The sequence below is a fragment of the Phaenicophaeus curvirostris genome, chromosome 2 (assembly GCF_032191515.1).
Source record: "Phaenicophaeus curvirostris isolate KB17595 chromosome 2, BPBGC_Pcur_1.0, whole genome shotgun sequence".
NCBI lineage: Eukaryota > Metazoa > Chordata > Aves > Cuculiformes > Cuculidae > Phaenicophaeus > Phaenicophaeus curvirostris.
Window position 1 is genome coordinate 81,408,565 of NC_091393.1, and position 27,176 is coordinate 81,435,740.

General features: G+C 35.0%; 1 protein-coding gene across 1 annotated transcript in view; it reads left to right on the forward strand.

The window, feature by feature from the left end:
• LRPPRC (leucine rich pentatricopeptide repeat containing) overlaps positions 1-27,176 on the forward strand; it is a 93,750-nt gene that overhangs the window by 27,304 nt on the left and 39,270 nt on the right. The window contains exons 14-25 of the mRNA XM_069852654.1: positions 2,164-2,233; positions 5,382-5,409; positions 7,521-7,578; positions 8,696-8,802; positions 9,017-9,094; positions 9,438-9,491; positions 10,175-10,288; positions 11,497-11,627; positions 13,018-13,103; positions 14,716-14,920; positions 22,880-23,004; positions 23,618-23,724. Of these exons, the coding sequence (XP_069708755.1) occupies positions 2,164-2,233; positions 5,382-5,409; positions 7,521-7,578; positions 8,696-8,802; positions 9,017-9,094; positions 9,438-9,491; positions 10,175-10,288; positions 11,497-11,627; positions 13,018-13,103; positions 14,716-14,920; positions 22,880-23,004; positions 23,618-23,724 (1,163 nt within the window). The remainder of the gene's footprint in view (positions 1-2,163; positions 2,234-5,381; positions 5,410-7,520; positions 7,579-8,695; positions 8,803-9,016; positions 9,095-9,437; positions 9,492-10,174; positions 10,289-11,496; positions 11,628-13,017; positions 13,104-14,715; positions 14,921-22,879; positions 23,005-23,617; positions 23,725-27,176) is intronic.

The window sequence follows — 27,176 nt, forward strand, 5'->3', positions numbered from 1 at the left end:
ACACTCTGCCATTGTTTCATTTGTTGTTATTACAGCAACAGTAAAAAAACATTAGCCATGAAAAATGAAGTTCTTAAACGCTCGTCTTTTCCAAAAAATGTCAGTTTTATTAGGAGCAATTATATTTCTGGAAAGTGAGATAGAGTTTTTCTTCCTACATGAAAAGCTAGACCTACCCCTGCATGCTTATTTCTGTTAACTGAAATAGTCAGATTTTGATGTGTTATAAGGCACAAATGCGCCTGTGCCTGTTATATGGTTTAAGTGTGTGATATCAAAATTACGATACAGGCACATATAGTAGGCTGTGTTCTGTTTTACTGTGATGACATTAGAGACGCAGTATTATTTAGCTGTTGTCTGTGTGTTGAATTTAAATCTTGTAGTGGTATTTCTGTTTACAAAGGCTAGGGTTAATAATTCATGGAGACATACAGAATTTCTTTTGAACTTGAGCTTTAGAGGAAGGTGCTCCTTTAAATAGTTTACTAAGCTGCAATGAATGCTACTAAATCTAATGAGCACCTATGTAATGATAAGGCATGGATATTAAACAGCTCACTTTATTTTTGACTTGTCTTCTTTTGCAGTGTTACAAAGAGTGAAAAAACATGCAGTATGGAAAATAGTTCAAGATTGTCTCATCAGTGTGGTTGGGGGAGGTGAAGGTTGGGTTATTAATGCTGTTTTCTATGTAGGTGTATTGATTCAGCTTCTCCTACCTTATAATGTATAGATTTCTGCTACTGACAAGATGAAAACTACGAAGCATCAGCTGAGGAATCTGGGCGCATAAGGCAGCATACATGAGAGCTGCTTTTTCCCTTTATCATGCTGTTCCATTCCACTTCATTGTCAGCCTCTTGATTTTCTCCGACTTGTTTGTTGCTAGGGAAACCAGGTTGCCGATTGTCAGCAGCAGCTGAGCATACTAAGATGCTTTTCTGCAAAAAGTTTAATGTAGTTGTGGAGGAGGATTTGTATTGAGGGTCTCTTGAAGCCAACTTTATCTGAGATTTTCAAACTAAAGTAAACGTTCCAGCATTTAAAAGTTTTCATTTTCTAGACTGGAGTTAGGGTAAGGAGTGATTTTAACATGTTTTCCTGCCTTTTATTTCCCAGGTTCCTGTAGAGCTGATGTTTTTATTTCAGTTCTCTTCTACCATACACCTTATTGCAGCCCTTGCTGAGAGGGCACAGTGCATTCAAGTTTCCACAGGGGTTAATTCTATTGTGATAGTGAAGTCAGAGGATAACTTCTTACATGACTTCAATGCATATATGACTGTATTTTTTTCTTTGCTGGACTATGGTGCTGGAATGAGAGACAGCAATTCTAGAGAGAAATGGTAGAGTGATTTGGAATCTTTAGTCAAGAAATGACGTAAAGTTAGGGACGTAGGGCATAGCTGTAAATGACCTATCTGGGACATCCAATTTTAATTAATTTTACAGTTTTCTTTGTTCAACTGATATGGTACATATCAACATTTAGAACTCTGTATCTTCATATTTTTTCCACTTTAGTTTATCTTAATTCAGTGGGTAGAACTTCAGATGAAACTACTCTTTCTTTCTTTCTTGTCAGGTAATGTACACCAGCAGAAGCAAATACCTGAGGAAGTGTATTTTTTGTTGTTTTTTTTTTAATTAAAAAAAGAAAGAAAAATATACATCCTGTTTTAAGGCAGATATTGAGTTTGAAAGAGTTAGAAAAAATTTTGCCTCTGGTGGATCTTTCTTCTTGTGTGAATATCTCAAGTTTTCTTGATCAGGATTGTTTGGGGTTTGTTTTGCTTATTGGGAAAGAGTATTTTGTTTGGTCTTGTACTTTTTTTTTTAAGAGACAAGATGCTTACTCCTATTACTAATTTGAATAAAAGACTAATATATTAACTATTAATGTTGAAGGCGTGAAGAAAGAAGAAACATTCTCTTAGAATATTTGATCCCTTTTGAAATGGAGCAGATCTAAAGCTGATAAAACCAGGGCTGTTTCAAATACCTTGGTGTTTGAAATTTTGATTTACGAAAGTTTGTCAGTATTTACTGAACTAAACAAAATAGTTCTTCTAATGACACCCTATTTACGTTACCTACTGACTTGTTGCAATTAGGGATATTTTTACAATGACTATTTAGAAATGTTTCTTTCATTTACAGTGTCTTCAGCAAGCACGCCTCCTATTGATGTTCGTCAGTTTAGAAACAGTCTCGTTTGGGGCTTTAGAAGGTGAGATTGCTATTGCTATTTGAATGCCCTTTTTTCTTCTGTAGCAAAGTTCCCTCTTTTTTGCCTTGTTTGAGGGATTGTTGCTGCCTTCCCTAACCTCCCCCACAACCCCAACACGACGTTTGAAAATTGAGAAGTAGAGTTCCAACTATAGCAGATCTGAGGAATATATTTGTTCCTTTCTGCTCTCCCTGGTTGCTTTGCCTCTGCCATATATGAGCGTACCTTTGAAGTAGTACATTTGGTGGATTAAAAAGGAAGTCACTGTTCTGTGGAATTTGACGGTATATTAACTTCTCAGGGTAGTAAACATTTGGAGGTTTATGCTAATTCACTTTTGTTTATAAGCTGCTATGCTAATGTACAGTTTCCCTAAATATTACCACTATTAACCATTTAAGTAAATGGATGCTAAATTAATACAAAATACCAGTAGAAGCCAGGTGTTTTCTACTATATCTGATAGCTTTCGGTGCCCTCTGGATTACTATGACTCCTGAATGCTCACATTTAACACCTAGTATTCTGCTACATTGCCCTGACTTTGTATTCACAGCCATAGGATCCCATTTCGTAAAGAGGGTTCCTTGCTAACTTGCAGGGTTGTCTTAAGCTTATGCAAGTATAAGTGAATTATCAAACATTTCTGTCGTTCACTGTTAGCCCCAGTCAAACGTTTAGGACTGTGAATGAGGGGTTGTGGGGGTTTTTTTGGGTTGTGGGGGTTTTTTTGGGTTGTGGGGTTTTTTTTGGGTTGTGGGGTTTTTTTTGGGTTGTGGGGTTTTTTTTGGGTTGTGGGGTTTTTTTGGGTTGTGGGGTTTTTTGGGTTGTGGGTTTTTTTGTTTGTTTGGGTTTTTTTGCAGCATACCTACAACACTGGGACCCAGAGGGGTCACTTAATATTACATGGGACCAGAGTCCAGAGAATGATTTTATTGACTGAGTTTCAGTTTCCTAAAATTTTGCAATTGGGTGTTAGTAAAACATACCAGGTGGATATGACCAAAATAATTTCCTAGTAAATTGCAAGTTCTGTCTAGCTGATAAGTACTCTACTGTGGGAAAAGGAGAAGAAAAAGCAAACCAGTGTTAAAATTGCATTTATTAACCATGCCCTAGCTGACTTTGACTTCCAAGGGATAAGTGAAATAATGTTTAAGATCCAGTAAGTGTATTTTACTGTTCCTTCCAGAAGTCAGTCCCAGAATCATCCCTTTCCAAGTAACAGATATTTGAAACACATTTTTTCTGTGTAGCTATAGAGAAATATTGAATTGAAGTAGGGCTTGAACTAGGAAGAAAGCTATACCAGTGTTTACCACCCATAATTAGTGCTACTGCAACTGTGCAAGGTTGTGAAGATGTTCAGGGTGTGATTTAAAGTGTCTTTTAAAATATTATCAACTTGCGGAAAAACTTTACTCAAGTGAAACAGCTTACATGTTACTGCTGTTGTGTTTTCAGTATTAGTGGACGTTTGGGCTAAAAACTCAGAGTTCTGAGGCAAATGAAAGTGTAGGAGTTCTTGGTGGCATTTTTTTGTTGTTGTTTGATAGCTTTGGTTTTTTGAACTTAAGCTTACTGTTTCCCCCACTCTTTGCCACTTCTAAAAGTGGCACAAAGGGCTTTTTTATTAATCTCTCTGGCTTGCCTTTACTGCTGCCTCACTTCAGAAGCCATCTACTAGGTTGGCTGTGCCCAAATTTGACCCTTACATTGTTTCTGAAAATATGCCAATTTGTTTCCTTTTCCATTTTAAACTTAATGACTAAAACAATCTGAAAATGAAGCTTGAGGGTATGATAGGATGAGAAAAATATTTGTTCCTTTTGTAAAGATTACAGCAAGATTTTCTGACTGAATGCTGGTCTCGAATGTTCAAATGAGCAGAGCTTAGGACTGGTATATAAAAGTGTGTGGGATTGACACCAAGGACGTAAGAACAGTGTCCGTGGCAGACTGGATTTCTGTTGAAGCTGCTCTCCTCTAGTAACTGCTTCGAAGTATTCCCATTCTATCTGCCTGATGTACCATTAATATTTCAGAATCAAGTACTTTAGGAAATTGATGCATTTGATATCTGCCGTTCATTGTCATCCTGTCAGTGGTAGAGTGAGTTCACCCAGGATAGCTTAACTAAACTCACAGATAGACACCCCCCCATCCATGTGGACCTGCATTCGGCTTATTTTCAAATCCAAGTGGCAATAGCACAGAAAGAATAAATGTTTCACAGGCCTCCTAAATAAATTTCTGAACTTTTATGAATATTTTCAAGTCCCTGTGAGCTCTTCCGCCTGACGTTTTCCTCTTATTAGAATTAATAGGAAGATAAAATAAGGTCATAAGTTTTTGTTCTCTTAGCATTATCTAGGTTAACGTTGCTTTATAGTTGTTGATAAGTAGCTTCTAGCAAGATTTTTGATGTTCTACAAATAAGAATGTCACTTTATTTTTTTGTAGTTTAGTGAACTGGTTAACATTTGGTCTTTGGTTATAATCTGAGGTATGAAATGCTTTCCACCAGGTTCTATCATTTGAGAGGAGAAATTGGAGTTCTGTTTTGGGTTTTTTTCTACTTCTCAAAAACATTTATCTCACTATAATAAACATAATACCTTAAGGAAGAGGTTTGATTACTTTCTTTTGTGTGTGGTATAAATGCATTTATAGCTGCCTGTAGTTCTCTGTCTATACTAAAAGTTAATTTTAATGCACAGGAGTCTAGATTTTTTTTTCTCTAGCAAATGCCACGTACTGAATGTTTGCTACGTAAAGTACGACTTGCTTGAGTCAAGCTTTATTTTCTTATAATACTGAATAGAATGAAGTATAAAATAAAGTACAATTATGATGTGTTAAAAGATTGGGCTAAAAATAAAACATATTCTTTTTTACCTTAGTTATCAGATTGGGTTGCTGCATTATTTAAATATATTTAGCAGAAACTATGACCATATGCAGTATTGTAAAAAGTACAATACTTTTCTGTGCAGAGTTGGCTTAAACCATATGTGGTGATTATTGTGTTTTAGTTCTATTTAAATATGATTCTCAGTGTTAATGACTTTTTAAAAAAAAAAAAAAGGATAGAAGAGTAAAATCACTTTGTTGTTTTTAATTTGTTATCCTCTGCTGCCCTCTTCAGCTCAAATGATGTACAGCTTTGGAGCAAGGTAAGTGAGGATCGTAATGCTTTAAATAAAATCAGCTTCTTTAGGCACTGCATGTTTATGATGCTTTACTGTAAATTTGGATTCTGAGCCTGATTATTGTAGATATGATTAATTTAAGCAAGACTTTTGTCGGTGGCAGATTGTACAACTGCAGGAAATTAAGTTTTCAAATTGGAGAGTTAAGTATAATTGTAAAAAAATCAAATAGGATGTTACTATGTGATGTAGCTTATGATAGTCTGATTTCTAGACCTTCTTATAGTGGAAGGCAGTGGGTAGTTGTAGTTTCTGGAACCAAAGCCTGCTGCCGTTGTGCTATCTGACATTGTTTAATTCCCTTTCCTGTCTTGCCTGACAGCAAGGCCGGATAAAACAAATCACCTGGATAAAGTTAAGGGGAAATGACCGATCATCTTGCCCTCCCTGATATGGGCTACACGACAAAGACACTGCAGTATAACTTGATCACTTAAATTTGCAGAGCATGAGAACACTGCCTGGGATGTGGTTACTGAAACTTGGAAGGGATGTGTACTGTGCTTTTTGTCTTTTTGCTCTGATACTGTACCTGCTGGCTAATAAGCTAGTACATGGCTTGAAGTATATTTTGGTTCGCAAAGAAATCTTGGAATGAAATGGAAATTGTAATTTGGAAAGTCACTGATTAATGGTTTGTATAATCAGGTACAGCTTGTAAGGTGCAGGTTTTTTGTATTTTACTTCCACTTTTTGCTGTGTGAAAGTTATGAAGAGAGAATGTTTGTGTCCTCTGCCTCTATCATTCCTTTTTTGCATTTAGAAAATGAAAAAGGGAGGACAAGGAGAGAAAAAAAATCTCTTATTACTTCTGTTATGAAACTAATTTTAAAGGCAGTCAGAGCACTGACATAATGGTGGTCTGCACATGAAGTAGTATCTAGAGTTACTTCTGCTGTTCTTCACAATTGAAGAAAGATAAATTTTGTTGTCTTAGCTAAATTCACGAGAAAATACATGTATCAGCTTTCTAAAATAGGAAATGCTAAGTTGGGAAGTAAATAGATACTTAGAATTAGAAAAAATATCACATGCTTTTTTTTTTTTCTTCTATAATCCATCCTTTGGTGTTCTTTGAGATTTGATTCAGAACAACTGTGTTGTCATGACTTTCATGGATTCTATTGTAGTTGTAGGTTCTTCTGTGTGATAGGAGGAGGAGGGCAGAAAGGCAGAAGAAATCTGCACTTTAACTGTCCACACTGTTGTGGTGTTGGTAGAATGAGAAGTGATAGGTATTCCATTGCACATTTGGTATTTTCTGGCTTTGTTTATCCATTTTGATTTACCGCTGAAGGTGAGGGTTCCTTTTGTCGTTACTGCAAACACAGCACTTCGGTAGTGGGACTGCATCTCCATCTCACTTTTTTCAGAATGCTTTCTACAACCACGGCAGATGAAGCAAAAGTCTTGAAATACTTAAGGTCTCATTTTTTAACTGAAGATGATGTGATTTCCTTAAGAACAGCCAAATGGATTTTTAAAGTGGTGTAGTTTCAGTTAGAGCATTTGTCAATAGGATGTGGGGGCTTTGGGATAAATACTTCTTTTCCTCTGATTTAAAATCTATGTAGTTCCTTCTATTTGTATGAATAATGGAACATGTGCTAAATTTAGTCAAATGCAATTAATTATTATGGATGATGCATATTTTGTCATTCAAAATTGCACTTATTTACAACAGCTGTATGACTTATCTGAAATCTAGCAAAGCAGGATAAATTGTGTTCCTCTGTTTTCTTTATGTATTTGCTTTTTTCAAAATAAATAAAAGCTTTATGCTTTAAGCAGTGTCTTACAGTAGCTAATTTTCTGTAGAATGATATATAAAAAGAATACTGGAGTGTCTGTCTCACTGCCGTACCTAAGAAAGCATTTATGTTTGCAATTTTTTTAAAAGAAAACCTTTTATTTACAAAAAAACTTCATTGTATTTCTTAGGGAATTACTATGATGTGGTAAAGAATAATACTTTAACAGAGAAATGCTTTATTATTTTGAGAATTCAATTTCAGATACTATTTGTCCTTGCTTGCTTCTTTTGGCTGCAATGTACGATTATTCTGTCTTACCAGATAACAGAACTGTTGTACAAGGATGAACGTTATTGCCTGACGCCTCCAGGACCAACTGGTAGAGTTTCAATTTCTATGATTGTAACTTATCCACAAATCCGTTCCTCTGTGTAATGATGGGTTTGAGGGATTACAACAGTAAACACTGATTGCTTCTTTTTGAAAGTGAAATTTGAAAACATGTTGGGTAAAATCCTGATTCAAATAATCAGAGCATATTTTTGAGATCCAAGAGATCTTTATTTCGGAATTATAAATAAATCTTGCTGATAACAATTTATTTTTCTAAATTTATTGGCCAAAAATATATTTAGGATGAACACACTATCAGTGCTTAAATACTTTTAAAAAGTGCCCTCTTTTAACCTAGTTTTACTTTAATAGCTTTTCTGATTTTGTGAAGCAAAATGGTACTTAACATCTGAAATCTTCTACTTTGAAATAAGTGTACTTTTTTTGTATAATCTGTTTTTTGCTAAATGTTTTCTTTTCCCTCCTGTTGGGGCCAGAAGGGTAATGGATTATCAGGAAAGCAAACCTTTGAGAATACAGTAATTAATGCTCTTCCTATTCTTAGCTCCAGGACCCCCTGTCTCTGTGCCCTTGGATAGATAAGAAACTTAATACTGTTTGCTAAAATCTGTTAATCTTGATTTTCATTGGCTAATAGGCAAGTTCTTCAGTATTAGTTGTTCGAATGGTTAAAAATTTTTTTTCTATTTTTATATTAATACTACAGTACTTAACGTAGCTTGGTAATGGAATGTAATGGGTAAAATATACAGAATAAATATGCAAAGTGTTTAAAATACGTTTTTTCTTTTGATCAGTGACAAAATATTTATGGCAACTATTTGGGATAGTGGCAGGAAATGGGGGGAAGGCCTTGGGCAGTACCACTTCTGTCACACAGTAGTGATAAAAATAGATTGAAGTAAGATTCTGTACTGAAAAGCTGTCACTAGGTCTGAAAATAATTAATATTCCTTTCACTCACCAGTTAGATATGTGCTCCCAAACCACATAATCTCTATGCCTCAGTGATCATTGTTGCCATTTCAGAGCCTCTCATCAGGGTGACATCTCACACCAAAATGATTTCTTATAAATTAATCTTGATAACATGACAGTCTTGGTAATTTTAGTGGAATGCTTTCTCTTGTTTTTTTCCACAGAAGCTGTTGGCTATTTTCTTTATCACTTGATTGACAGCATGAGTGACTCAGAGGTACAGGCCAACGAGGAGCGTTTGAGACAATACTTCCATCAGCTGAAGAAGATGGTACCATTTCATTTTTTTGCTACATAATGCCTGTCCTGCCTGACATGTATCTATTAGATTTGAAATTGCTGCTTTTAAGTACAACCAGACCACTTCTCAATGACATGCAAGAGCTGGAGACTTGAATTACATCTGAGATAATTTCTGCTCGACAAATTTCAGTTTGGTTGTGTTTCAAAACTCATATAATTTTTTTCTCCACCTCTTGGTACAGAATATAGTTATCCCTGCAGCCCTCTGCAGCGGCATTTGCAGACTGCTGGACTCCTATCAAGTTCCTGAATTAATTAAGGTCTGTGGTTTTATAGCAATTACTTTCAAGCTAAAAAATGGAGTGTATGTACTCCATGAGTATGTTCTCCTTTGCAAAATAAATATTGCTATATAGTGATTATATGCAAGCCTTTTAACTTTTCCATGATTTTTCACTGTTGAAACTGTGTTCATTTCATACGTGAAAAGTTTTTTGGGGATGCATTTAATTAGTGATTTTTCAAGTTAGTGTAATAATAATGCTGCAGAATATGGCTTTTTAACATTGCAGTTAATTATATAACTTGAACATTTTTACCATGATATCCTTGCTTGGAGATTTTTTGGGGTGAACTAGTGATATCTGTTTTACCACGTTTTAGGATGCGAGGTTACTGTCTCATAAGAAATTCCTTTCTACGGATAACATTCCAGAAGTAAGTAAATTCACAGATAGCTATGCTTGTTCTTAGTACCAATAATGCTTGGATATGGGGTTTAGCTCAAGTGTCATCGCTGGCTTTGAGATCACGGACGTATATTAATATTATTTGAATCTACTACTTGAAGTTCAGAGGATACTTTCCAAAGTAAGAATAAAGGCTAAACAGAGATCCGATACTTGACCTTGTAGTTGACTGAGGTTTCATGCCTCAGTTTCCCTGTCTGGTAAATCTTTTTTGAAAGTTTTACTTAGTTAACAGTGGTGATGTGAGGCTTAATTCATGCTTGTAAATTAGCGATCCACTCGAGTGGCAGGAACTGTATAAATCCATACTGGTTCTAATGCTGGAGTATCGGGTCTTTACGTCTCTGATCTGAGCAGAATGGAGATGGAAAAAGAAACAGGCGTCCCTACTTCCATGAACACAAAGAACTAAATATGAAAGAAATAGTAACGTTGACCTTTGTAAATGTGCTACTTAAAGCTTTTTTTACTGTATTGACTCAAATCTCAATTAGTATGTACTATTTAAACAGATAAAAGCACCTTAAATGATTAAAAAATTTCCTCCAGTATGAAAGAAGATTGTTTTGTCTGTCTTGTATAAAAGCGATCCGACAAATTGTTTGGGGAAGGCTGTTTTTGCAGTTGACGTTTTCTGTTACCTCCTTTTAGAGTGCTAAATCTGACGTGTCTGCTTTGGAGAAGAAACTAGAGAAGCGAAAAGCTGAAAACCAGCCTATTACAGATGTCTTGAAACAACTCATACATGCTCTTTGTGAAGAAGAGGTATCTTAACCAATGCAGAGATAATTGGAAACACATAGCTATATTTTTTAAGGGACATAAATGACTGTATTATGGAAAGACATAGTGAAGCAAAGACAAGTGCATTGCTTGAGGTTTCATGGTTTGATGCTTATAAATCAAACATAAGTGCAAAAAGCAATTAAGTAAAAAGGTTAACTAATTTCAGGAACACCTTGAATGGCATGTTTTGGGGTTGCTGAAGTTTGTTTACAATAATCTGCAAAGTGAATGATAGTAACAGCTGTGATAGGTTTATCATACATGCCAAATGTCCTTTCAAGCCATGGCTCCGGTCTCTTATATCTAGATTGTCAAGCAACTGATACATGCACTAGTCATTTGCAATTCAAATATTACTAGGTTGTTAATGCAGGGATTGAAATTCCATTTTCCTGCAGGAGGAAAGCTCTTCTGAGATAAAGGGTCTCTTGCCTTCATGCGGCAGGCGTCCAGCTGTAGTTTACATTCATTTAGTATGTGTCTGTAATTTGTGGGGTATCACCACACTAGTATTCAGTTTCTTGTTCAGTATGATCCTGTCTATAAAGCTGTATATATGGGAATAGTAACAGTCGTGCGGATGATAGCACAGTATTCTCTGTTGCAAAGAATACTGTTTAGAAAGTGATTCTCAGCTGTCTGTATCTAAGATTTTGCATATGAAATAAGACTAGAAGCAAACACCATTGTAAGTTCACAGTGGTCTAATATATGAATAGCAATGTGTAAAAAAAAAAAAAAAGGCTTTCTATGGGATCATTAAGTAGTTTCTTATTCTTTAGAAAGTAGTTTTGTTATATGCTTGGCAGTGCATCAGGTGAAAATTGCTATGAATTCCAGATAAATAAGAACTATTTTAGAATTTGGGTTAATTATGTTGTTGTGTCTCTCTGGATTAAAAAAAACCCATTATATTAAAACATGCTAGAAATATAAACAGAAAGCAAGAAAATTTATTTTAAAATTACTCTCAAGTTAATCTAAAAGGTGCTATAGAAAAATATTTATTTCTCCAAAATAACTATCGCTCTTAAAATTTGCTTAAGCATTACAGCACTGTGTATTCAAATGTGATCTACTGCTAAAAGCACTAAAGCAATCATGTAACTGCACACTGAACATACAAGAATCATAATGTCGTATTGGCTTTTCCTCTAGTTCACATCTTTGCTTTGTTGCTTTTTTAGAATATGCAAAAAGCCCTTGAAGTGAAAGCCAAATATGAACCGGACATGGTTGTCGGTGGCTATGCAGCCTTAATAAATTTGTGCTGTCGACATGATAATGTAGAAGAGGCAATGAACCTGAAAGAAAAAGTGTAAGTACACTGGCACTGAAACATGTCACAGAGATTTATGCTGATACACAGACCTTGTTGAATTAAGTAGGTTGAGTATTAACCCCCTCATCCATTTTTAATTAGTTTCCCCCACCAATGTACGTGTATTTAAAACTGTCAAGGGTGTGGTTTTCTGAAAGAAGACATTTGCTTTGTATAATTGAACATCAGAAGCAGCTACTTTATATGGTCAGTAATTTTTTTTATTAAAAAAAAGGCAAATTGCTGTGTATGATCTGTTTTGTTTTTATTTTAAACATACATAGTGTCTAATTAAAGTTTGGCTTAATTTAAGGGGGAAAAAATGTATTAAAAGTACCCATTAGAAAGCACCTAAAATGTGTTTGGAATATGCTGCACTTATTGTCATTAGCAGTGATTCTCAGTGGTATTATTTTAAGACTGTCAACAAGCATTCTACTTGAAATTTTTATTTTCAGAGCTTTGTACCTTGGCTGTGAAAATTAGCTCCCAGCTGAAACATGCTATGCATGACTTAGCCCAGAGCAGTTCTTACAGATGATTTTTCTATTTGCCCCTTCTCTTTTTCCCCCTGAAAGCCTGCTTTTGGTCTGATGCAACAGTGAATGTAGAACAAGTTATGTTACTTTCCGGTTCTCTCGCACACACCAAGTATTTGCTTTGGTTTTACAATAGGTTACCAGGCAGGTGCTTGTTACACCTTGTTGGATTTTGAAATTATATGCAATGACTGAGCTATGAATTTAAAGAAATTTGCCCCTCTGTGAGTAATGGTAGTGTATTGGTTTTAGCTTTACTACCACTCTTACGCAATCCTCATAGTGAGCTTGCATGAAGTAAAACATGGCATTACATCAGTAGACATTTACTGATCTGCCTCAAGTGTAACATAATATTTTTAAGAAATTGCTCTTAGAATTGTTACAAAAAGAAACACTAGAGAAGGGATTAATTTTAAAACTTCCAGAAAAAAAAGAAAATACTTAACAGCAACTTCAAAATAGTAGCTTTTAACTTGTTGCTATAGGCAAAGTTTCATATTCTTTGTGAAATGAGTATAGCCCTGCCCCAGTTACGTGGACTGAGTTTTCTTCCAAGGCTTCTGGGAAATACTTTGTTATAAAATAGTTTAATTAAATATTTCGTAGTTATTTGGCTTTTGTAAATATAACTTTTGGGCTTTGGGGGTGGGAATGTGTGTGGATATTATTTTTTATATCACGTTTTAGTGGTGCATCTTTTAAAGTCTATCACGTTTTTCCTTTAATACTTACTATTTAGCTCTCAATGCTGTTGTGTTGCTATGTAATTTTAAAAATGAAGATTTAAGCAGAATCCATAAAATGTGAACTTCTGTTGATATAATTCATAATGTTTTAATTTCAAGCTTCCCTAGGAATTCACCTGTTGCTCTTGACACGGGAAAGTATGTAGCACTGGTAGAAGTCTTAGCAAAGCACGGGAGAGTAGAAGGTAATCCATTTGCTTTCGTTGTGTGCTTCTGCTATATAATAAAGGTATCTTGCCTCAAGAATAAAAATGTGAGTTGATATTAATGGTATATCATGTCCTGAAAAGTGCTTGAACATTTTGCATACAAATTTGCATGTGAATTCAACCAGAGATGCTTGGACAGTGCAGGCCATTAGTTTTAATGGATTGGCAAGCTTGTCATTTACATTTGCACAGCTCAGTGCTTTTTGCATTTCTGCAGCTAGTTTTTATTAGCATTGCTGTTTGGATTGAGTTTGAAGATCATGACTTATGGCACAAATTGCGTATGTGCCTAGACTAATGGCTTTGTTTTTGCTTAAGAAGGTCTGAAGGCTGAACATAAAACCTATAAACATAACCTTCTTATAAGAGCCAAGTACTGCAAAAAAATCATTTGACTTTATAAAAAGTATGTATTTTTCTGTTAGTATCCTTATGTATTTGGTATTGAATTTTAGAGTCAATCTGTCAAACTGCCTGGAAATTTTGTCTTTTAATGAGTTCTGCGAACTGCCTGTTTTGTATTTTCTAGATGTTTGCATTAAGCTGTTAGCTCTTTAATTTCTGTAATTTCGTCTAATATAATTCTGTAATTTATATTATTTGGTTGATCTTTAAAAGATCTCTAGACTGTCATAAACTTTAAAAGGTGATTCTGAAGTTCTATGATTTTATAGAATACTACACCATAGAGGCATAGTCGAAGCCTAAACCCAAAATGTTATGTTTTTATATAAAACACTGTACAGTAAAAGAAAAAAGCTAATGTCAATTTTGTCTTGTAAAATCTTTCTTTGAAATTTGTCTTGGCCTCTTATGAATCTTAGTGTTAGAAAAATAAAAAACAAAACTGCTGTTTTCCAAATCATAAGAAATCAGATCATGACCAGTAAAGCAGTTTGAAAAGATTAGCTTGCTTTTGAGAGCATTGATGTCCCTCAGAAAATAAAACAATCTGTAAATGTAGCCAAATGTAAAATGGTCAAAACATTCTGTCTATGCAATAATTACGAACGTTATAAAAATGCACTTATTCCATATACCAAAATGTTTGTTTCTGCCTTACTAATGAAGCTTAATGAACCTAATGTTTTAACATGCAGTCTGTTAGAAAGCTTTCATTGGCTCTCCTTGGCTAATTAGTATCGACACAGCAAACAGGCCCTATCGGTATCAGACCATTAGTCTGGCTGTATATACAGTGTAAACATATCTTTATTATCTGGCCTTGTGACAAGCCATCTGCTGAAGAAACAATGGAGTGATTTAGCAGATGTTAGCATTGAACGATAAAAGCATCCATTTAGTAGAATCTTGCAGCTATAGGGCAGACTATACAGGGTTATGTGGTGCAGAGTGGGCACACAGTTCCTATCTATAATTTGTAGTCAAAGTTGCAGCAAAATGATAAAACCATGCTATTGTGGATTTATAATTGTAGTCTCGTTTAGAAATGCAAGTAGTAATTAACTTGAAATCGGCATTATACGCCAGAATTTACATTCCTGCTGGGTTTGAAATGCTGTTTTAATAGCAGTTTGTTTTCCCTACATGAAATTACCTAAGGGTCTTTTGTGTTGTTTCATTGTAGATGCTATTAACATTCTAACGGAGATGAAAGAGAAGGATGTTCCTATCTCAGACAGAACAGTTGCATCTTTTTTCCGCATCCTTAATGCTGCTGCCATACGAGGTGAAGTTGAAACAGTGAATCGATTACATGAGACCATTGTGAACCTGGAGGTGGCAGAAGCTGCTGTCCTTCATTCCCCTCTGATTACAGTTCACCTTGAAAAGTAAGCTTTGTTTAGGATTTAGATGAAACAAGTTATGATATGATATTTGTAATATGACCTGTATATGCTATACACAGCTGCACATTCATGTTTAGAAGTGTTCGTGCATATAAACAAGCACACGTGTCCGCACATATATTTAAGTGATCTAAGAATAGTAAAGAATGTTTTCTTAAGTTAGATAAGTGTTTTTATCGGCTATGTGTCATGTCATAGTCTCCGTTTTATGGACGCATCAGAGATGAAGTGGCTATGTATTGAAATATGCTTATGAATTAATTGGTTCTGAAGTCTGTTTGACAAGATAGCTATTCAGAGCATGATAGGCATATTCTCAGCTTTTGTGGTTAAGTAGCGTGTGTTTTCCCATCAAAAGAACATCAGTTTGCTGTGAGATCCACGTCTCAGGTGAGTTGAAGGAAGGTTGTTGAATACTGAAATATTTTTAATTCAGATAGACTGCTTTGCTGAATGTAAAATTCAAAGAAAGTACTGCCTGGTTTGTCTATTTTGTCCTTTTCCCTTGTAGTTCTAATAGAGAGAAGGAAGTCCATGCATTCATTTGGCAGGAAGTGTCAGTAATTCCACGTCTCATGTTCCTTTGTATAAATTTTCATTTTGAGGTGTATTATGTTTGGGTTAATGTACATATGATTTATATAACGATTTCTTACTAAAATTGAACCAAGAGTCCCTTTTCGCTTCCTTTACCTTACTGTATGCATAATCCTTTTTAGTTTTTTTCTTATGTCATTGATGTAGTTGCTGGATTTTGATCGCTTGCAGGTAGAGTGATTGATCCATTCCTTGCAGTTTGGTTCATGTGTATGAAATGTTCTTGTCTTGTATATAATAACTATGAAATAAGTGGATTTTTTGTAGTGTTGTGTAAGTCAGCCTGAAAGATGGATATAAATGTCTCTCTTAACACGTAGAGGTCTTTTTAGTTCTTTTAATCAGTCTGAGTGTGCAAGGTCTGTATGACATTTTCTGTATTCAAAATACTTGTCAAAAAGATGCAACCCTTGGTAGATGCATGTAGATTATCTTCCAAAACTAGTATTTTAGTGTAGTGATCAACAGTTAAGGATATAGGTTACCTCTTTTCAGTCAGCAGCATTGCCTTGGTTATATCACAAGGCAAGGCAGATGTTTGCGAAGGTAATTTAACTGCAATCATATGTAACTAATGTGTCAGAAAAATATCTGATATGCTTTGCAGTGTGCAGTAAGAACAGCTGCATTTTACGTAATTGCTTTATGCACATTTACGTGCAAGCTGTACATGATGCTACTTGGGTTCTTATCAGAAGTAGGTTATGATGATGTAAATAAAACCGTGATCATGTGTGGATGCAAAGGGGGATGCTAAGGACTGTTTTTCTTTGTTTAGCTTGATTCCACAGTCCTTTGGATTCTCATGTTTAGTAAAACTTTCTAGAAGGTTTGTTTTTTTTTTAATAAAGGGACTCTCAATGAGAGTAGATTTTTAAAGGAGAAACTTAATTCCATACTGCAGAACTGCACATCTAAAAGTCATTGATGCTGACCTGTATGATTCTTAATAGATAGTGTATATGTATATAAGTACATACAAATTAAGCTCATTTCATGTATTTTTTGCCCCCTTACTGTGCCAAACAGGACAGAAGGGGGAAGCTGCTTCTTCTGCATAACTTGCTTAGCAGGAATAACTGAATTTCACTGATTTTTTTAGTTTTTTTTTTTTTCCTGGAGATAAGAGTTTTTAAAGTTATGATGGACTTGAAATAAGTGTTATTTCTTTCAGCAGTGGTGCTTACTATTTGCCATCCTGTGACTCCAGTATCATGCTAAAATGCTGTCATTTAGCTGCAGGTTATCAGCATGCCTCTGAAATTACCTCTGGGATGTTTTTTAATGTTCCACAGCAGCAGTTGTGCTAGTGTTCTATGTTCTTAATTGATTTCAATCTTCTTAATTGCTTGTAAAGGAATTTGTGATTTGCTTTTGAAAATATCAGCAATTGTATATGTAAAATGTTTTTGTCTATTCCTTCCTCCTGTACCCGTTCCTGAATATTCTGAACCCAGTCCTGACTACTGTGAAATTCTTGTTAATTCCCAGTGAATGTTAAAAGTGACAATTTGCAGCAGAGCATGGAAAAGAAAAATTGTTGATGATGCACAGTGTAACTTGACAAAACCTAACAAAATCTAATGCTCATGTAGCATGGACGTTCGTACTATCATGGAACCCCCCCCAGTTTTAATTGTCCGATTCTTATTTATGACTCTGACCAGTTTCTCAAGATGGTGAAATCACGTTAAAAATTGAGATTGTCCACATGAGGAATCTTGGTCTGTCATCCAAGATGATAAATCTGCCTTAGGCACTATGACAAGTATTTTGGCATTTTGGTTTCCAAAAGCTGCAAAGGTGTGAAGAGCTTGTACTTTTTTAAAAAAACATGTCTTAGATTTGAACTGGTTCTACCAACTGATAATAATTGGAAAAGATTGTATTCCCTACACTTTATAAAATTTCTTCCTGTTTTAAGGACTGTAGTTTTGGCTTTTACCTTCTCTACCAACTGTCAGGAGAAAACTATTTGAACACGAGCCATTTCACAAAATTGAAGATATTTGTGAAGCTAACCTGCTCCTAAGCTATCTGATATTTTCAGAATACCTATTTGCAGGCTGATAAATTTAACTACTAATTTGTTTTTTTGTCTTCCAAGAAAGCTACACAAGACAACTTCTGTAGAACCTAAAATAGGAATACATATATTTAAAAAAAAAACTTGTTGTGGATCCTGCCTTTTCATTAACATAAATTTGTTTGTGCTGTCCTTGTATAATATTGCCTCTGAGAAAACAAGAAAACTGCAATATATTCAGGTTTGAAATTTACTAATTACCCATATTAGAAGTGCTCTTAGCTAGAGGGAAGAAAATATTGAGTAAACTATGAAGATATTATGCTACATACTGTGTGAATGAAGCATTTTGCAGTTTTAAGTCAGTTAATGCACATGGTTAATAGCTGTATTTTACATGAGCAAAGGGCTACTGCTGGATTGTGATTCTTTAAAAAATGGTCATTATATTTTAATACAGTGTTGTCCAGTAAAGCATTGTGTGCTAGTTTGTGATTAATCTTACATGAACCCATTTTGCTTAGTTTCTTATGTAGCAGACAGAGTAAATCTAGTACCTCAACATTTTTCCTTCTTTTGTTATCCTGGGGTTGAATTCACCTGTGATCTTGTTTTGAGATGATTCCATAGCACATACAAGTTAATTGAATTTTTAAATTTACTTTTAAAAATAGACATTTTTAAATTAGGTGCTGTTTTTTTAGTGGAGGAAATATCTTTAGTGAGGAGAGGGTTTTTGCTAATTTTTAGCGGCTTTATTTCAAATATTTGCATTAAACCTCTTTACGTGTTGCAATGAAATTAAGGATGTTTGGCTCTCTTACTCCATTATTGCAATTAGGAATTTAGCATCATCAGTGCCAAAGGACAAAAGTGTCTCATTTGCCCTGTGGGGACAGGACAGTGATAAGATGATTTTTCGTCAAGGATCATTGGGTCGTAATTAAGTTACATTCATGGCTATTGCTTTTTGAAGGATGATTGGTAAATGACAGGCTTCATGTGCTTTGTACGGACAGTGTTCACTAGGGTTTTTTCTCCCTCTGTCAGAAAATCCTGTTGAGTCTGATAATGTAAATGTGGCATTTTATTCTGAACAAAAGAGCAGGGAAATGAGCTATCTTGTCTAATCATTCAGTTGTTTAACACCGACTTCCAGTTTAGACTCAATTGGCTGGAAAGCACTTGACATGTGAAGTTAGTGCTGTTCCGAACGCATGTTTGAGTAAATTTTAAAGTAAGTGACAGCTAAATTGTACCTAGGGAAATTACAAAGCCTTCAACACAGTTAATTTTTTGGGGAGGATTAGTTGTAATTGCAACACCAGTCTCCTTGAAGATTCCTTAGTATAGCAAATGAACAGAAAAAACATTTAGCTCTTTCAAGAGCCTGTTCTCTTTTAACAGAATAATTTTTCTAAAGCTGATTGTGCCTTGCTGAATTGACTTCCCTCTACACTAACATCTGCTTCAGATTTGTAGAGAGGGATTTGTTTTACCAGTCTACCCTCCACCCCCACCCCAGAGAGTCCCTTTTTTCTTTCTACCTCTCTAGTGATTTCAGGTTTGAGAGCTTTTCAATCAGTAAACCCCTTAGGTAAATTGCCACTTCAGTAAAGCTTTATGCATAATGTTGCAGCACTTCATTCCAATTAAAATCAATATTTGGAGTCTTATTTTTATCAGGCAGACTCTCTGCTTGGGAAAGTTGTTTATTACAAGTAAAAGGGTTAGATATAGTGCTACGTTCTTGAAGCAAGAGGGGAGTGGCTTGTGGAAACTGAAGGGGGATGTTATATCCATCCACGTTATAGCCAGCCCTGCAACTGAGTGTGTTCTGCAAGTGCTCAGACATATGAATAATTTTGTCTCTTCAAATAGCTTTGTGTGAGTGAAACTGCCCACATGAATGTTTTGGAAGATTGTCCACACAGTGTCTTGGACTTCATTGATGTCCTAAACAGAAATCAAATGAATCAAAAAACGTAAGATATCTTGACCCTAGCATCAGTTGAGTTAGTTGAAAAATAATGATTAGGTGAGACTCTTGTGGAGTTATATAAGGGCCAAGTATAATACAGTGATAATTGAGGGTCCTTTTGTCATTCAAAAGTAATAGTAGATCTTCTTTAAACGAACAAGTTTCAATGAGAGGGAAAGGTGCACCTAATTTACAAGTGGAATGGTGTTAGACCTGGACAGATAGTATTTGAGAGTGACTTAAAGCTATATAGTATGTGGCCCACTCAAAATGAAGCATGGATCATCTATGCACCTTTTAAGTTCGGACCTCTTTTGTTCAGACTGATACTGAAAAGCAGATTTTTCCAACATGCCTATAAGTATATGATCTTTATTTCTTTTATACTTGATCCTGTTATTAAATTAAGTAGTAATTTTGGACCAGGCTTTTAGTGTGGTAGTGTAGCAATTATCCTTTTGGGAAGGTAAAATGGTGTTTGACAGGCAGAAGTTCATACAGATTGCCAGATATCTTCACATGTACAACTGTTCATTAACTTAAAATCCTTATGTCTAAATAGCATTTTCTTAAAATGTGGAAGACATTTTTTATGCAGTTATTTGTCAAGTTAGTGACTCGTAACAAGAAATGTATTGAAGTGTTACCTATACTTGAAATTTGAAGCCTACAGCAAGTTCCTAATTTTCATTGGTCTTTTCTAAGAAGATTGTAAAAACTGCTTACGAAATCAGTTGCTCCTGCTAATTTGGAATTAATTGCAATTTGTGGCAATTAAGAAATACCGCAGGTTGTTCAGTAAGTTACATTAACTCAAGCGCAAGCGTAAGCTTGATGTTTTTTCTTTGTAGTAATGTAGTACAAACAGTTTTCTTTGTGGAGGCTGAGCTTTTATACCTTTTATTGTTTTCTCGTTAGTTGTTACTAGTTTTAATATTTTATCTGTTTTATAAATGCCATTCTTTAGTAAACTGTGGATGACAGGTTGGTTGCTTGAACACGGCAGAACAAATATCAGACTTGGACAGATTCAAAACAAATGTCTGGTACATTAGTGCATGAGATACTGACCTCCTTAAATACAGACTTATTTAGGTGCCTTTGAGCAGCAGGTACCAGAATATTTCAGTGTTTGTTCTCATTTCTCTGCTGATTTTTTTCCCAGCATATACAGTTTTAATGCCTTCAGAAGTATACGTTTAGAGACTAGAAAACTCTGTGTTCCTGTTGGAATGACATTCCAATTACTCATTCATTTATTGATAGCTTTGACCTAAAAACAGTCACTTTAATCCTTTAGGAATACAGCCAAGACAATACTATAGCTGTTTGAGCATCAATCTGAAGAGCTAGATTTATCACTGAAAACTTCAATTTGAATGTATAAATGTTGTTGTGCCGCCTTATAAATTGAGTAGTTTTCTGTAAAACTGGTTTTTTTAGATGTTAACTGAACTTGCATCTAAAGCAGGAGAAAAATACTGATTATATGGAGCTTTATATCTGTCTATGGTAACTACCATAGTATTTCTCTTTTATGACAGTAATCTAGCCTGCAACATCTACTTGCAGTTTTGAAATTAACCTGTAATTTAGTCTTCACCCCAAATGACAAAAATTCAAATGTCTCCATGGGGTGCCAGAAGATGCACTGTAAACAGGGCTCAGTATGGGGGATAAGGTAGAAATCCATCATCTTAGGTTGATTTTCAGAATGCCAGTACTACTGAACAAAATTAATTCTTCATCTGTATTTTACTTTTAAAATTTTTTAAATATTGTCCTAGATGAAGATGCTGTGTAATAGTCTAGACAGTTCATTCTTTGAGAAAGCAAAATTTGTGCTGCACAAGAAATGCAATGTGAGGCAAGTACATCTAAATTTGGCTTGTTTTAACAGTAATACCTTGATTTGTTAAGGTTTAGTTGATCAATAATGAAATTGCTTCAGGAATGCAAAATCGTTATTTCAAGTCAGTCATGTTATGGCCTTCAGCTGCTGCTGTTTAGTGTGGGTTTTGTTTTTATTTATTCCCCCCCCCCCCAGCTGCCCCCCCTTGCTTACTGGACCCTTTATTTGGCAAGTCATTTGAAGTCTGAAATGCAGTGTTTTTGATGATTTGGCTACTTACTATATCTTGTGTGAGTCATCTTCATTTCAATTTTCTTCAAAGAATAACTTCACATATTGTTTTAACAGTGTTTCAGTGGTGGTCCTCTGTTGATTTTGGTTTGGTTTTTGTTGTGTTTTTTTAGGTTGAATTGTGGTCCTTCGAAAAAAGGTCTACAGCAGACAGTTCTGTTAGTTGCACAGTGTAGAATGTTAATTTTTATTTGCTGTTATTTTAAGTTCCACACATCTGATTGTTTTTATGGCTTTTCAGTTTTGCGTTTTAGTTATGTATACTTCTGAAGGCATTAATACTGTATACACAGGGAAAAAAAAGTCAGCAAAAGGACTGAGATAACAATGGAAATATCATACTTGTTACTGGTACTCACTGCTGAATAAGTGCATTTAGGGGAGTTAGCATCTTGGGCACTAGCCTACTAGTGCCATGGCTCGATGTGACATGGATAAGTCAGCATAAAATACATTTTGGTATCTTAATAAATGGTTGGATTAATTGCAAGAAAATCACATTTTTACTGCAGATAATATAGTTTGGACTCTGATCTTTATATAGTGTGGAAAATCACTAGCCTTGCAATTCTGATGAAATGGAAATCAACAGCTGATTCATAGCTAGTCTGTTAAGGTGTAAAACAAGTATAAAGCAATCTTAAGAGCTGTGGTTCACTTGATTAACTTTGGAGATCTACACTGAAATAAAAATGCTGTGGGAAAATTTTAAAGAGCTTAAAAATTGAAAATGTCTCAACAGAGACATTTGGAGGAAATACAATGTGTGCAATATTTCTTACTAACAAGAAAAACAGAACCCTTACATACAAATTGAAATTTCCACAGAATTGGGGTGTATCACAATACTACATAGCAGAACTTAAGAGTTTTTTACTTCAAAAATGAGGTGCGTCCAACAACGATGAAGAATATTCAGGTGTTTGGTTAATTTGTCATGAACAGTGGTCATGCAATCAAAAATTATACAGCTAAGGGGGTTAAGCATAAATCTGTAGTTCTGGTTTCATTTCTGTGGCTATCAAGCATACTTGGTATTGTTTGTAGGAAAACTTTACCTGCTATTTAAAAAAAACTGTAGCACATTGAATGATTTTTTCCTTGAAATGTTTAAGACTAAAGTGAATTCAGCATGCGCTTCTCCTGCCTGGAATGTTTGATTGTTTTTGTTCTTGTTGTGTTTCATTCCACAAGGGATGACATGCCTGCAGCTCTGGAAGCTTTAATCAGCTGCTATAAGAAGTATGGTAAAATTCTTCAGCTTCATAACATCTACTGTAAATTGATAGAAAAAGGAGATGCTGATCTTCTGCAAAAGGGTTAGTTGCATGTGGTCAAATGCTGTCTGGTTATATGGAGTGTTTTCTGGAGGCATTTTTTCCACAACTTGTATAAAATTTCTTTCAACCAAAAGAAAAAAATAAATTTTGTCTATATGTATATCTTTAAAGCATTTAAATGATGCCTGCATTCTTAAAATTGAAATGTTAATATTAAACATAGAAGAATCCTCGTATTTGGATAATCCTCAAGCTCTAAAAGATTACTCCTAGTATGTACATTACTATTAAGAAGCAAGAGTAACAACACAAACATAGAATGACACATATGTTCTTCAAATAGTTGTGCAGTTAAGAAATCCTGTATCCACACTCTTACCAGTAGAGCATGCCAATATATAGTCTATTTTGTTATATGTAATTAAAAATATAGCACAGATAAACAGAAAAACACTTAAAATATGCTTAAATGCAAAGCTACAACAAATTCGATATTGGGTTGTAATCATTCCATATGTTTCAAAATTTATTTCCCTATAGCTTAGTTTTGGAGTTTTGTGATGCTTGGAAAATAGTAGCATTATAAATTTCTGATGTATATGTTAGTGTTTCAATGTATTTAGTAAATTAATGAGTTTTATTCTCTCTTTAGTTTCAGATTTTATAAGCAGAGAATATGGTGACATGATGGCTCTTTATGATCTCTTCTTTGCCTTCTTGCAAACAGGAAAATACAAAGAGGCGAGGAGGGTCATTGAGGTGGGTTTTTAACTATAGCACTCTAATAGTGCAGCTATTTAGACTCTTAATTAGAAACATTTAAAGTTTTCAACCTTTAATTAGACTTGTTCCGATTCACGTTAATAGAATTCAATCCCAATAATAAAAAACTCGACCAGCTTTGTTTTGTGTAATTACTGTTCAGAAGAGAGAGTGTCTTGTTGTATATTGAAATTGTTTCCTCACTTTTTCAAATTCACTGTTATGTATCAAAATGATATTTGCATATTAAGTATCGGATTGTGGAACAATTAAATTAAACTGGCATTCCTGGGTGTAAAGTTGCTAATCCTCTTTCCGTAGGAATTCTTTGTTCTTAAAAGCACTGGAATTTAATTTGCTGCAGACCATGCTCAGATTTATTTGTAATGCTTGTCTACAAGTTAATCAGCCAAACAAGCGCTGTCTGCTACTGTTTGGCATTTAATTTCGCATTTCTTCTCTCTCTCTCTTTTCAGGATAGTAAGCAGCTTATAGGAAGTGGTAGGTGACAAACTTGGTCTATTTAGGATTAGTATATTTTATCTAGACTTGATTGAAATTGTGCTTACTGAAATTGATAAGTCAAAGGGGCAGCTGCAGAGTCTGCCCAGATTGTGATTATTTTTCTTCCTAACGCAGTTGTATGTTTTGAAAATGCTGCATAAGTTTTGCAGTTAATGTGTGAGAGGAGGCATCTTGCAGAAAAAGTAATACTTGGTCCTCATCATTTTTGAGTTAGGTACATACCCAGCTTTGTAACCTAATTTTTAAAGTATTTTCCTTCCTAAGACTGAATATCCTTTTTCCCTAATTTCCCCTAGAATATAACTTTGTAACCTAATTTTTGAGGTATTTTCCTTCTTAAGAGCAAATATGCTTTTTTTCCTAATTTCTGCTAGAATATTTTAAATACCAGTTATCCTTACTTGAATTATCTAATAGAATTCTTGCATTTAAAAAATCTTAACTGAAGATCTGATTTTTGTCTGTGGAGGGACAATACTATCCTGCTGTGGGGTGCGTGGCAATTGCTAAGCAAAGTGTTGAAGCATTGATATATTTGTTCTCAGAGGGGTTTTTGGAGCTCAGTTTTGTAATACAGAAGAATAGTATTATCAGTATCTGACAGAAGAGAAGATGACACTGAGTAGTTCAGTTCTTCTATAGGAATTAAAGCATATAGGAGGTAAAAGGATGAAATCTGAGAATTGGAAGTAAAATTAAAGCTACGTGAATAAAACTGGTACTGGCTCTGATTTAGTAGCTGTTTCTTTGATACTGGCATTTGATTTCTTAACTTGTATCAGTAGCAGCAGTCATGAATAGGATATTAAGTGAATTATCAAATTGTTTGGGTTTTGAAACTTTTGTCATTTTCTACATTGGTGTTAAACTATCTCTGCAAATACTCAGTATTATGTGATTGATCATAAATTATTATTAACCACAAACAGACACTTAGGCATAAATCTGAACATCTGATACCTGGAGACTAAATGGAAGGTTTCCTGTCATCTTATGCTATTTACAGTAGATTTTTCTTGCTCTTGTCTTCCTTTCATGAAGTATTAATTTACAGCTTCGTCTATGCTGTTGAGAAAAAGAGGTTTTAAATTCCAGAATTTTTAGGAGTATCAGAATTTATCTAGGAATGGTATGCATGTGGATAAAGTGAAACAAAGTTAGTTACTATCTGGTGTGTTATATTATTAAGTATACTTTAATTATGTAACAACATGTTAAGTTTTTTCGAAGTGGTTTGGTTTTTTTTCTTTCATAATGGGGAGAGGGAGCAGGCGGATCTTAAAATTGGTATTTTGCCGAAGAGGAAAAAGCTTTTATTGTTTTAAATCATGAAGAAGTTAGTTTGCTTTTTTTATTTGTTGGGAACTAAGTTAAACTGCATTAGAACTAAAGTAGGTTAGAAGAAAGGCATATGTGTTTTCAGTCAACAGGGTGAGGGAAAAAGTACTTTCTAGAGAAGTATTTTCTTCAACTGTCTTGTAAAATCTTGCCCTATTTTGCAAATACCTAAATACGTTTTCTCATGGAGAAAGATCTTATGTAATTGGTCATATGTGTTTCTCCAGGTAGATCAGAGAGTGTAAAAGTTTCTTGGTCAAGTATTCTTTTAAGTCTAGTATATAAATAGTGAAAGAATTTTCTAGAGCCTAGCCCTCCAGATCCCTCCGATCCACAGCTTCTTACCTGTTGCCAGAACAGGACAATTGGAATTCCTTTGTCTATTCCAGTATTGACTGCTGCTTTATTAACCTGATTGAGCTGGTGGTTGAGACCTGGACAGATGTGAAGGTCATCCAGGGGAGTGGAAATTAAAAAGAGAATGTTACACCATCTTGTAAGAATCTACTTCTTCCCCCTTCACCCGATATTCTGTTATTTCCTTTGTGTTGTATGGAGGTTTCAAGGTTTCACTGCCTAAAGTAGTTCATAGAATGGTTTGGGTTGGAGGGGATCTTAAAGATTATCCCCTTGCCATGGGTAGGGACGCCTTCCACTAGGTCAGGTTGCTCAAAGCCCTATCCAGCCTGTCCTTGAACACCCAGGGATGGGGCATCCATGACTTCCCTGGGCAACCTCTTCCAGTGCCTCACGACCTTCACAGTAAAAAATTTCTTCCTAATAAATAACCTAACCCTCTTCCAGCTTGAAACCATTCCGCCTTGTCCAGTTGCTGTACTCCCTGATAAAAGATCTCCTCCTGAGCTGAAAGGTTGTTCTGATGTCTCCCTGGAGCCTTCTTTTCCAGGCTGAAGAACCCCAACTCTCATAGCCTGTCCTCATATGGGAGGTACTCCAGCCCTCTGGTCATCTTTGTGGCTCTCATCCATGTCTTTCCTGTGCTGGAGTATAGTTGTCTGTTACTTTGGTCCAACTTTATTTATGTTTAGGAGTTTATGGACTTCTGATTGGAACTAGGAATTGATAGGGATGTTCAACTGTTTTTTGTTGTTTGACAGTGATACTTCTTAAAATCTTTCTAGATCACATCAACTATTAGATTAAAATGGTTCTCTCAATGAAAGAGTAAAAGCTCTTGTTTCTGCTCTGTTTGTAGTTTTACTGGAGATGAAAGCTAAGAGAGGATTACTGCATTTGGTATATAGCTAAAAATCTCAACGGTATGGCAAAATTTTTTAGTTGAAGTCCACTCTGTACGAATTTGCAACCATAAGAGGAACCTCCCTTGAAAATGGCAATGCATAGTCCATGTCTTAAAAATTTTTTTAACTAGATTTTAATTGTGTGATACTTTCCTCATCTTCTACTCTAATACCAAATATATTGTTTGTTTAAGAGTTAAATATATCATTCCATATCTCATGTATCTCAGTACATTTATGTGAAGAGTTGAGGGACAAATGGTTGTTAAATATTTTACTGAAATGTGTTACTATGTCAATAAACGCAAGAAAAGGTGTTTGCAG